This window comes from Aquarana catesbeiana, linkage group LG07 (assembly GCF_042186555.1).
Source record: "Aquarana catesbeiana isolate 2022-GZ linkage group LG07, ASM4218655v1, whole genome shotgun sequence".
Lineage (NCBI taxonomy): Eukaryota > Metazoa > Chordata > Amphibia > Anura > Ranidae > Aquarana > Aquarana catesbeiana.
In genome coordinates, this window is record NC_133330.1 from 235,284,111 (window position 1) to 235,297,389 (window position 13,279).

General features: G+C 42.5%; 1 protein-coding gene across 1 annotated transcript in view; it reads left to right on the top strand.

Moving 5' to 3' along the window:
- ARHGAP29 (Rho GTPase activating protein 29) overlaps window positions 1-13,279 on the top strand; it is a 226,620-nt gene that overhangs the window by 17,457 nt on the left and 195,884 nt on the right. Inside the window, exon 2 of the mRNA XM_073593109.1 lies at window positions 12,331-12,664. Coding sequence (XP_073449210.1) covers window positions 12,403-12,664 — 262 coding nt within the window. The 5' untranslated portion in view covers window positions 12,331-12,402. The remainder of the gene's footprint in view (window positions 1-12,330; window positions 12,665-13,279) is intronic.

Consider the following 13,279-nt stretch of genomic DNA (forward strand, 5'->3'; position numbering starts at 1 on the left):
TGGAACGCGTTTCGCTTTTTCCAGCTTGTGATGGAGGGAAAATAAAGCCTGACGGACTCATGTTAGGTCAGTGGGCAGACAGATGAAAATGAACATGCTTCCATTTGTGGGTCTGAGAATAACAGAAAAAGTAACCTTTTTTTTTTTTTTTTTTTCATACCTTTGTTTATATCCACTTTCCCATAGCCTAAACTGCCGTGTGACGCCCCTGAGTTGGTAAGACTCGGAGTGGTGATGAAGTTTGATGTGCAGGAGCCCAAACCAACTAATCAAAAATAATCTAAAACCAATGTACTTTCTCTGAGTGGTGTACTTTTATTTTTGCTGTTTGCACCCCTAGTATAAATGAACCTTCTAGAATGGTTGTAGTGTTCAAATACTCCAGTCTGTTTAATGACATTAGGTGGAGTATTTGCTTGCCATGCTTTTGTCTGTTTTAAAGGAGTCACTTTGATGACATCATTGATGTCAATCACAGTTTTGCAGGATTATGTTCCACACCAGAGTGATCTAATCACGGTTTATAAGCTGATCTTGAAAACCATGACATGTAAATAGTATCTATTGTAGTTACTCATAGGCTAATTAATTAATAAACTTTGTGTCCCTGCTGGGGGCATTCTAGGACTTGCAGAACAGGTGTTGCACAAATGAAGATGAGGTCAGAGCTGTCTCATTTCCTCTATTCATGTTTCAGCCTAGGATTCCGGCTTTTTTCTGCATGGGGCAATTGCCTGCTTTGTTTTATTACCCCTCGCTAATTTGTTGGGAAAATGTAAGCTCTCTGACAAGTATTTACTAAATGAAGGTCACCGTTCTTTCCTAGTCAAATTGTAGTAAGGCTAGCAACAAAAGGATTAAAAATGGTCAAGGTTGATTGAGAGAGTGAAGTTCTGCTTTAAGTTTTCTGCAGAAGGCTCTTATAGCGGTTTTCAAGTGGAGGGCCGCCCTAAAATAAAAAATAGCATGAAAAATCTTAAACAAATAAAAAAAAAAAAAAAAAAAACACTTGGAAAAATTTTTTTTTTTTTAAACTTACCTGAACCCTTGTTGCTAGGCAGTCTTCCTAATCTGCCTCTTCCTATTCCGCCACGTGTCCCGCTCCTCGGTGAGCGGCCCCGTTGCCTCCTGGGAACTGTGTGTGTTCCTAGAAAACCACGGGGCCATTCACAGAGCGCTGTCCGCGCGTGCGCAGTAGGAAACTGGCAGTGAAGCCGCAAGGTTCCACTGCCTGTTTCCCTTAGTTAGGATGGCGGTGCCGAGGGACGGGTTGGCCTCGGGCGGTCGACATAGCGGGCACCCAGGACAGGTAAGTGTACTTACTTAAAGTCAGCAGCTACAGTGTTTGTAGCTGCTGACTTTAAAAAAAAAAAAAATTTCCTGGCCGGAATCCCGCTTTAAACCCAAAACAAACATTTATTATATTGCAGCTTACCGGTTCTGGGTTCACACTTATGTGATTGGAAGCGGGTTTCCCCCGAATCCAATTCACATGACAGGAGTGTGTGACTGGTTCTCAATTTACACATCTCGGGGTCCTGTGCGTATTTGGCTCCATTTCAGGTCCAAATTCAGGCAGAAATTCTGACCTGATTTACCCCTGAAACGGTGAACAGGGACGCACCGGTCCCCCTGCTGTGAGCTGCTCCACATATAGTGTGAACCCAGCCTAGGTTTACTGTTCTAGGCTTTCTTACCTTTATTTGCACCTGGTGATGCAGCCAGTAATGCCTAGTACACATGATGGGAAAATGGGATGAAAAATACTGTATTTTCCGGCGTAGAAGATTACTTTTTATACTCAAAAACATCCCCCAAAAATCAGGAGTCGTCTTGTACGCTGGTATTAAATGTGCACTTTTAGTTCATTTTGGGCCAAGCTGGCCCAAAACAAACGTCCCTAATCTGTCAGCCAGCTGGGTATACGGTAATACTGTATGTAGCTTTGGCTACATAAAATATACTGCGCTGAGCCAATCACGGTGAGCGATGCATTCTATTAATGAATACCAAGCCTGCTCGGATTGGCTTTGAGCGTCAGAGAGACGTGGGCGGGTGATGTTACAACCTCTGCCAATCTGAGCAGTCTTTGTATTCATTAATAGAATACATCGTTCGCTGTGATTGGCAGAGGGTGGAACATCATCAGCCCACGCCTCTCTGACTCTCAAAGCTGTGATTGGCTCAGCGCGGTATACTGTATGTTGCCAAAGCTACTGTACATGCGGTGTTACCGCGCATCCAGCAGGCTGACGGGCCAGTCGGAAGAGGGTCATCTTATATGGCGAGTATAGCCCAAAGCCAACGTTTTAACTGGAGAATTGGGGGTCGCCTTATACGTCCGCAAATACGGTACCGCTTTCGGTGTGATCATAGGATAATCTGATCGTTAGTACACAGATTTCGAGAGCTGATCCCGACAGTTGATGGGAAATTATCTAAAGAGACAAACGCAAAATGTTTTCTCGTACTATACCAGAACAAATTATTTTCGTTTAACCTCTTGCCGACCATGCTAAAGCTGAAAGACGGCTACAGCGCGGCCGGCCAGTCCTGGGAGGGCGTCATATGAAAAAATGATAACAATTTCATATGGGTACAGTGCTGCAGGACAAATTGGCCTGGGCAGGAAGGGGATAAAAGTGGCCAGGGCAGGTGGTTAATCAGTACAGTATTTATTTAAAAAAAAATTGATTGACCACGTATGCTCGGAAACGAAAGAATACGTTACAATACATCACTTCCGAAGTTGCATTCTGTCGTACGAGAATTTTCGTAACTCTAGTAACCTTTTGGTTTTTTTGATATTAGACCAGCATGAAAAAAAAAAAAGGACACTCATTCTTTATATTATTATTGTGTGTACAAGGCTTTCGTCTGTTATTTTTCAAAAGAACAAGCTGTTCTGCAGATGCAGCAGTTAGAGGGTTGAGACCATTTAATACTGACGGGGTTCTTACAATGATCAGCTTTTATTTATGTAAAACCCTTCTCCCAGAAGGTATGAGGACACTTTAATACAGGAGGTTTTGTTAGTGGCCTGATCACCGGGTGAAGAGTGGGGGGGGGGGGGGGAGCCTGAAAACAAATGCAGCCACCACACCTACTGATTGGTAAGCTGCAATATAACACATTTTTAGTTTTGGCATTAATACAACTTTAACAACTGACATCCTAATATGCTTTTGATTTTTTTTTTTTTTTCTCCTGAGACCAACTGTTGTTGTGTGGTGGGTGGACACAGACATGCAAGTTTCCTGGGGGAGATCAGATATTGGACCGTATATTGGCCTGGTCTCTATTTGCAAGAAATGATAGGAGATATTGGATACAGAGAACTCTCCCTTTCAGCCTGGGTTCACACTGATGCGAATTTACAGCGGGTTTGATGCGTTTAGGAACACAGAGTCGCAGGTTGTTACTTTGGTTGCCTTCAAAAAGTCCCATTTAGAGAGATTATTTGACACTTAATAGAAATGATTGGAGATGGGCTAAATGTTCGCTCGCCCAATTGGAGTTTTTTTGCACTGTAAACTTGCGTGTTTTTCTTTTAATCGCTTTTTCATATATTCCCATTTTTTTCCCTTTCTGTCAACATCTCAGCACAATAGGAGTGGAGCAGATCCTTGTCATAAGCATCTTTGTTCTTTTTCTGTTGGCCCTGCCAAGGTTCCTTGTAGTGAATGCAGGATGATTATCAGCGCGGAGCCTTCTGCTTCTATGTTTGTGTCTTCCTGTTAGTAAGTGTTATCAATTGTATTGCAATGCTCCGGAGAGTGTGGGATTTGGCAGCTGCTAAACATATTCAGGCTTATGGTTGTGCCCTCCTGCTTCATCCTCCCTAGGTCTTTCTGAGAAATGCTAACCGGCTGATTTTGCTAACCGTGTACAGCGACGGGCTGTAAGCTGCACCAAACTGTTATAAAAATCAGCTGTCAGTTTGTGGGGGGTTGGATTTCAAGTACTTCTGAACACTGTGGCTGTTTATGATGGAGGTGTCACGGAGTGTGCACGATTTTCTGCGCATTAGGATTAGGGCAGCCCTTTGATTTCAATGGGCTGCACTGCATGTGAAAAGCGACTAACCCCTTTTCAAAAATCTCACCGCACCAAAACATACAGTGGTACTTTGCTATATGTGCTTTGGCATATGCAAATGTGTATGCGTCGCTAGAGATGTTGCTAGATAGGGGCAGCATCATGGAAACTGCTCATAACTGCGCATTTTTGACTGCATGTTTACATGCATTTGACGCGTACTTGAGTGCGTTTTGCGCTGCATTTTTCTATACGGTTTTTGGGCTTGGCTTTCTTGGCTTAAAGGATTATGGTGCGGTGCATTTGTAGCACGTTTCCTGTATTTACGGTGCAGAAAAATGCAGCATGCTCTACCTTCTCCCTGTACCTGCGTGGGTTTCCTCCGGGTACTCCGGTTTCCTCCCACACTCCAAAGACATGATGGTAGATTAAAGAAGTCCAGCCTGAGCTTGTTTGGCTGGGCTTCTCCTATGGGTCACAGGAGTGCAATTGTTTTGCACTCCTGTGACCTGTTTTCAGCAGTGAGTGGTCTGAAGTGCGCTCTCCACTTACGCCATTGGAATCGGTCCAGACAGTGCGTAATCTTGACTTAGGAAGTCTGGATCCGCCAGGTGCCTGGACTGATGGCCGTCTCAGCCTCTCAGCGAGCCACTGAGACAGCCTCTCCCCGCCCCTCCACAGCTCAGCGCTCCAGTGATTGTGAATGAGCAGAGCAGGAGAGCTGCTGACTGACAGGCAGCAGCTCTCTGCTCGGGGAGCCGAGAGAACCAAACCTTCGGCGGTGTTCGGTGGCTCGGTTCTCAGTGAAGAGGCGGCAGGGGACAGATGCAGCATCCACCTACGTAAGTATGATTATGGGAAACATTTTTTTCCCATACTTCTCTTTTAATTGGCTCCTGTCTAAATTGGCCCTAGTATGTGTATGTATGAATGTGCGATAAGGACCTTAGATTGTAAACTCCTTTAGGGCAGGGACTGATGTGAATATGCAATATATATAAAGTGCTGCATAAATTGATGGCACTGTATAAGTACCTATAATAAATTTAAATAAAAATCAATATGTGGGGGTGCCATTAGGAAATATTGGCACAGCCCCACTGCATGGGGGGAAAAAAACTATTTTGAACCGGAGCTGAGCTTTAAACTAAAATCTTGCCATTAGCGTTTCAGATATGATTATGGAAATGTAGGGTGCTGGTAAATATCTCTAAAGCCTGAAATACAAGTTGTAGGAGGGGTTTGTTCCTAATCGGTCACAGGACATTATTCATATAGTATGTGTGAGAAATGATTTCCTAGTAAATAATGCAAGACCTTTGGTTTGTGTGTTAGGGTGGAGTTAAGTCTCCTCTCCTTCTCATCACTGATAATATAAGGGTTTTTTTTTTATTTACGATGTCTAGTTTTACCAGCTAAGTTCGCAGGCTCCCTCTTTAAAGCGGAACTTCGTCATCTTTTTAAACTTTCCATCGATTTGAGTCTTCTGCCCTTGTTTTAACTTTGGATAGTAAAACCATTTTTTTCTGCCAGTAAATACCTTATACAGCCCACTTCCTGTTTCTTGTCTGGTAAAAAGCCTAGGTGTATGACATCATACACAACTCTCTCTCACTCTTGTGAGAGTTTGCAATAAAGGCAGGGGGGGATGAGTCATAGGAGGGCAAATGAGAGCTGCAGAGCTGGAGGTGTGTGCCTGTAAATCCAGGAAGTGAACAGTCAGCAGCTTCAGCTGCCCACAGTTAAAATTACTGCAGCCAGACTCAGTGGAGGGAGATTTCTGAAGCATACTTGGCAAGAACAGAATCGCAGTATATATAAAATAATATGCAAAGTGGTTGGAAGGAAGCTTCAGAAAGGCAAAGGTATTTTTATTACAAATTATGTGAGCAGACTGCAGTTCCTCCGTAAGCCTTAGCAGCCCAGGTCAGTTGGTTTTAGCCTGCCAGGAGAATTGTGACCGTTTTATATCATTAGAGATTGCAGAGACTTACACAGAGCTAAAACGGAATCTGTCTCTTTTCTTCTTGAAGGCTCACTCTGCCACCTAAGGTTTCTCACATTTACTGTGATTGCAGGCCTACCTCCTTGTTGGCCCACCTTCAATGCTGACATATCTATGCGCGTTATGGCCAACTTCTCTGCTGCTGCTTCTTTGGCTGTTGATAATGGAAGGCTTCATGCATACAGGTTTAAACGAGCTGCAAAACCAGTACCGACGCCAGGAAAAAGCGGCTGTAAAAATGGGCTCTTAGAAGCATTTTGCATTGGTGTTAATGCATGTTTAGCTGTGTTTCTCTGCCCTCTTCTATTTTCCACTCCCGAAACAACAAATTACTATAGCTCAAAAACGAGCGGCTTAACGATGTGTACAGCATTAACACGCGTTCAGCTGCTTTTACAGCTCATCACAAGTAACACTGTTGCTCCAGAACGCACTGGCCCTGTTGTCTTCTTTTTTTTTTTTTTTTTTTTTTTTGTAGCTTGAAAATGCCTATGCCACTTACAGCTCCTAAAAAGCCTGTGTGTGTATGGATATAGAATAACATGGAGAGTTGTTTTATGGGCTCATGCACACTAAGGCTACTTTCACACTGAAGCGTTGCTGGCGGTAAAGCGGTGCTAAATATATTCGGCCGCTAGTGGGGCAGTTTTAATCCCCGCTAGTGGCTGAAAAAGGGTTTGGAGCGCTGCCCCATTGTTTTCAATGGGAGGGGGCGCTTTCGGAGCGGTAAATACACCGCTCCTACAGTGCTCCAAAGATGCAGCTTGCAGGACGTCTTAGACTGCCCTGCAAGCGCACCACTCCAGTGTGAAAGCCCTCAGGGCTTTCACATTGGAGTGCATTGAGCGGCTCTTTCGGGGCGCTTTGCAGGCGTTATTTTTAGCACTTTAGCGCCTCAGTGTGAAAGGGGCCTACAGCTCAAAGAAGCGGCTCCTACAGGCTTTTGAGCTTTTTTGAGCTCTCATTTTTTTTCTGCCTGGAAACTTTCATGTTAGCCAATGTGGCCATGCAAACTATGGCTTTTTCAGGAGTTTACAAGCAGAAAAAAACCTTTAGAGAGGCACTTTTGAGCAAAAAAGATGCTTAAGTGCCCAAAAACGTGCAAAAATGTATGAAAAAGCTCAAACACACAAACAAATAGGAAAAGCTGTACATCCAAAGAGCACATTATTGTGATTGAATACTACCATGCCTGTACAATGAATACAAAGGGTTTTGGTTGTGAAGAGATGAAACAATCTAGGGAGCTGTGTACACAAGTTAAATTGCTCTTTGTGGTCAAACAGGCTGCACTCAAATTAACACTTCCTTTGCACGGCTGATAGGTTTCTGTATTGGGTGTTTGTAGACTGTGAGCTTTTATGTAGCAAGTTTCTGGATTTGCTGTGTAATGCAGCCATGATAAGCCTGTCTAATTGGATAAGAATGACAGCTGCTAAAATGTATCTATTATATAAAGGCACGGATCAGAGAGAATAGGATTTTTAAGGTGCACAGCCAGACAAAATTATGTATAAAAATATCAAAATTTTATTAAGAAGGACATCTTAAAATTCAACATACTACTGTCGAAAACAGATGATACAGTACATAGGAAGATGCGACTGAATACATCTCTACATGTTTTGCCGTAGTGATAGCTTCATCAGGAGATCTCAGTATCAGTCAACTGTATATATGATCACTATAAAGAATAACACAATTATTAGACTCAAAGAATACTCAATACATCCAAGCATAAACCTATCACAATCTCAAATTGAATTGTCCTGGTTGAGCAGAAAGAGGAGAGGACCAAACCCCAGTTCCAAGTTACCTGTAAAATTGATGATCTGAATATAAGGTTCTAATCATATAGGAGGGGGCAAGGAATGGATCATTTGGTGAAACCACAGAGGAGGTAAAAATAGCCTCCATCTATATGGAAAATGGATTTCGCATTGCTTTAAAAATAGAAAATTAAAATAAATACTAGAAATAGTTGAGGTTAAATGGGATCTGGTGACCACACGGACGCCCAGGGAGTCATCATTTTTGTGGTTTTTGGATTCCGAGGATTGGCGCCGTTTGGCTGTGTGTTTTGCTTATGGACCCCTTAGTGACGACCGTTGTTTGGATGGAATATCGTCCAATCACCTGTTCATCTATGGTGTGTTGCTTTTTGGCCCCCACTCCTCTTAAGGGCATTGTTTCCAGCATGGCACCAGATTTGCGGCCCAGCGTGAGACTTCTTACGTCGATGCTACACGTCTCTTCCAATGCGACACCTGATGCGTCGTTGACATTGCACGTCACATCCGGTGCGACCTAATGCACCCGCCACTACTTTGGTGTCCGCGCCTTCGCCGGTGCCATTGGTGGAGGGGGCTTATAAGTACGTCTGTGACAAACTTGTCATGGCCCAAGACAGGAGAGGGAGTGCAAGCTCAAGTGTATATGTGTGTGTATGTGTGTATGTATATGTGTATATATATATATATATATATATATATATATATAAATAATTTTTGTTATATTTTAGACCCTTTTGTCTTGGGTGAATTTTTTGGAAAACTTTTGGTGGAATTCCTACCTCACCCTTGGTTCCTCCAAATGGATAGTAAATCACTGTAGCCCTACAAGATTTTCCTGCCGCTTGCCATCTACAGGTAGGCAGCTATTGAAATCATCTTGGTCATAAACTATAGGTCTTTGATCCGTTGTTCATTAGCCTATACTTCGTTTTCCATATAGATGGATCTATAGGAGGCTGTTTTTACCTCCTCTGTGGTTTCACCAAATGATCCATTCCTTGCCCCCTCCTATATGATTAGAACAATTACATTTGAGATTGTGATATGTTTTGCTTGGATTTATGTATTGAGTATTCTTTGAGTCTATTAATCGTGTTATTCTTTATAGTGATCATATATACAGTTGACTGATACTGAGTTCTCCTGATGAAGCTATCGAAACGTGTAGAGATGTATTCAGTCGTATCTTCCTATGTACTGTATGATCTGTTATCGACAGTAGTATGTTGAATTTTAAGATGTCTGTCTTAATAAAATTTTGATATTTTTATATGTATTTTTTCTGGCTGTGTTTATAAGCACCTTTTAAAAATCCCATTCTCTCTGATCCGTGCCTTTTTTATATCCAAACAAGGGATGTGGTGCCATTGATTACCCAGACAGTCAGCAACCTTTGCTTCCGTATCTATTATATGTGAAAACGGTATGGAACATAGATGCATGCATTTTTTGCCATGCTTTTTATTGTAACCAGTATAAAGCCTGGTACTTATTACTTTTTTATACTAATTTTTTTTTTTTCATTCAACCCAGCAGGCTGAATGGAAAAAAACTGGAGAACTTGGGAGAAGCTGCTGCACTAACTATTGCATTTTAGTACAGCAATCTCCCCGTTGAGCTATTGTGTACTAACAGGGAGAGGTGCTGATTGGATGCCAATTGGCAGACCTTCTTCCATCATGTCCTTTTGACAGAAGCTGGCCTAATGGCTGGTTTCTATTGGACTGGCACCTGTAAACACAGGTTGAATGTTGGCTGGTTTCTAGCCTGTGTGTACAGCCCTTAAGGCCCCTTTCACACTGGCAGAGTCCACCAGCGGATCCACCTGCTCAACAGTGGATCTCTCTGCTAATCCCTGCTGAGCAGGCGGATCACAGGTCTGTGTCCACTTCACTGATGCATTGTTCTCTATGGGCTGTCGGATGGAAACGGACTGCACGTCCATTTTCATTCGACTGTCGTCCAATCTGCCAGATGTCTGTTTTTAGCAGATCTGTCTGCCAGTGTGGCCTTAGAGTTGATTTTGTAATATAAGGGGCGTCCAGACCCATTTGAACTTTGTAGATGAAGGCACAACAACTATTTGTTTTCAGGCTAAATGGTGATATTTTGTATTCAGGTTTTGTTACTTTTGATGTTATAGGAAGTTCACGATCAAATGTTGCCGACCTTTCCATCGGGACCAATAATTTCAATCAAAATCTACTCCTAAAAAAATACTTTGTGCATTTAAAGTGTTCACCTTTCCAGAAATAATGTAAAGGTGAACCAGCATATAATCCCCCCCCCCCAGTCCTGGGATTGGAAAACCATGCTGTTCATCATCTTTCCTTCGGGATGTCAGAATGGATCATTGCGGTTCTGACTGGTCAGTGTGTTACCACTTGTACTGTAATAGTGCATTGCAGTGCCATGCATTCTGGTAGGTGGCACAGCACAATGTACTTGTGTTTATTTACATTGTAATGCACATGCTAATTTGTTAGAAATAGTGCATGTCTGATTTTCAGTCTCTTGGGGTGCATTGGCAGCTCATTCAAAATAATTTGGCTGCTTTAACACAATGCATAGTAACACAAGGATATACCCTGTGTGTTACGCAACAAATTTGTTGTGAATGGGCTCTAACTGTAGTAGAGAAAGCTAGGCCTAGAATGTGGTTAGCTGTCTGACTGGCGTGTTTGCATTAGAAATGCAGCTGAGCAAAATGTAAACCTTATGTCCTAGTTATGTTGGCACTAAAGAACAGATTCCGATGTACAATACAATCTTCTCTATGGAAAATCACTGTAATATATGTACATAAAGAACACTAAGGGCCTGCTGAAGCTTCTGGTGGTTTGTGGGGGGCATTTCCTTTAGACTAACTTCCTGTTCCGAAGAGCTGCATCATGCTGTGTCTTTCAGTAGTTTCCTATTATAAAGCTATTTCAAGAACTTAGAGCTACAAGACCTTGTTATTTCAGTTATGTGTTGAGGATAATGTCTAACAACCGTTCTTAGTTCTGTGGAAGTATATGTGACTTTTTTTATATATAAAAAAAAAAAAAAAAAAAATGGTATGCCTCCATTATATCTGCATGATACAAGGAAATCAGTTTTAAAATCGTATACACACTGTAGTATGCTGAGATTTTGGCCCTATTTACTTTGGGCATTTAGCCCCAGTGTAGGAGGCTCTGGCATTTTAGCCACTGGCGTAGGGCACAGGTGCAACCTGTCAAAATCTATGAAAGGCTGACAGCTGCTGCAGTTGCACGGTGCACCCAGCTGTACTTGCCCTTTAGGGCAGTATGTGCCCACGTATGAATTCCTCAAAGGCAGACTTGAGTCTTGGGTATTCGTCCTTGAGCACGCATTGTGCTAAATGTTCATACAGCTAGGTGTCTCATATAGCTGCGGGAGCTGTCGGCCTCTCATACAATTGGGCTGGACGATGCACCTGTGCCCTCCACTCGTTGCTAAACGCTGGAACCCCACACACTGGGGCTAAACGTCTGTAGAATAGAGGATATATTCAGGCTTTTTTATTTATTTTTTTTTTTTTTTAAATGTATTTTACATGGTAATCTTTCAAATATAATTATTTTTCCTGGATGACTGCATTTACTCTTTCACTGTATCTATGGGGGGAGCCTTGGTTGTCACCCAGGCTGCCTTCCTGATTCAGACTACAAATAGGTCCTTTTATTTATCTCCATTACATAGGGGGAGGGTTATTACCCTGTTTCCCCGAAAATAAGACCTAGCGTGATTGTCAGTGATGGCTGTAATATAAGCCCTACCCCCCAAATAAGCCCCACCCTGTTTCCCCAAAAATAAGCCCTATCCTGAAAGTAAGACCTACAACTAGGGCTACAATACCTAGGGCTTAATTGGGGGGGGTAGGGCTTATATTGCAGCCATCACCGACAATCATGCTAGGTCTTATTTTCGGGGAAACAGGGTAGTACTTCACAGCCAATGGCTTTGCTGCAGCAGTTCAGCTCATAGGTAGTGATAATGACTGCCAAGAACAGATATGTGATTGAACAATGAAAAAGCAGTAGCAGATTGACTCCTGTCTCTTCTCTCTCCTATTATTGGGGTGTTCTGAAGAAATGTGCATGCAGCAGACTATCATCAGATTTTCAGGCAGCCTCTAAAGTTTGCCTCTTTCTCTGTCTTTTTTAAATAGGGTATTACAGGAGGGCTAATATGAAGATTCCAGTTGCATATACATTACGTTGTGCAACTTGCACATTGTGCATCTGCATTACGTTGTGTTTATTGACTGGCTGGAGTTCTGCTTTAAAGCACAAGTAAGATACTTTTTTTTTTTTTAGTTTTGTAAAGAATTGGGAGGATTTAGAACCTTTGAAAAGTATTATTGTTTGCATTTCCATTGTGGAGGTTATATGGACCTAACTTCCTCTCCTGGTGACAACCCGAGCAGGTAATAATAGTAACTTGCTTGACTTATGAACGTGTGCATTTGTTTTTTTTTTTTTTCAGGTTTGGATCTGTGGCTGATGGGCAGGGAGTGGCACTGAATGCTTGCTGCGGAGCTCTCGGAAGCAAGCTGGGATGTTGCGTCAGAACGGCGGAGGTAACAGGCGTGGTTTTGGATTTTCACGGTTTTCTACCTCAAATTTTTTTACCATCTCAAACGCATCAAACTGGGGAATGGGGCGGAGCACCAAAAGCAACTCGCTGAGTAGCATCAGTACAAATTCGGATGGCTATGACAGCTCTGTGGTGGATCCCGAGTATATCATGCAGCTGGTGAACGACGTCAGAAGGTTTTCCGATGTTCTTCTGTATCTCAAAGAAGCCTTTGTATCTCCAGGTGAGGCTTGACCTCTAGATTGCTAACTCTTCTTTTTGGAGGTTGTATAATGTTGGAAGGATTGTTTGCCATTTGTCCTGGAACCTTTGTTTTCCCAAGGTGTATTATTCTTTGTGTACTTTGTCATTTGTTGTCTCAAAAGCAAGTTTTTAAAGATGCGCTAAGGTGTGTTCAACCTGCGGCCCTCCAGCTGTTGCGAAACTACAAGTCCCATTTAAAGGTTGCCAAACATAGTTCAATTTCCACTGACTGAACAAAAAGAATTGATTTCCCCATCCACGCTAATAACATGGTTCGAGGCTGCATTCACACCTGAGCATTTTCAGCTCATAAAAGGCTCATAAAACGCCTGAAAAATGCCCAACAAGCAAAATTCCATTTGTTTCAATGGCACCTGTTCACATCTGAGCGTTTTTGTCACCTGAAGCAAAACGCCTGAAAAACCTCCTAAGCTCAAAAAAAGAACATTCGCTTCTTTTGGGGCAGATTACAGGTGTTTTTCTGCCTTTTTACATTGGTTACCTGAACAAAATCGCAGTAAAATTGCACGACTTTAAAACTCTCAGGTGTGAATGCAGCCTTAGAATTCTCCACTGCTTGTATTCTTGCCCCTGC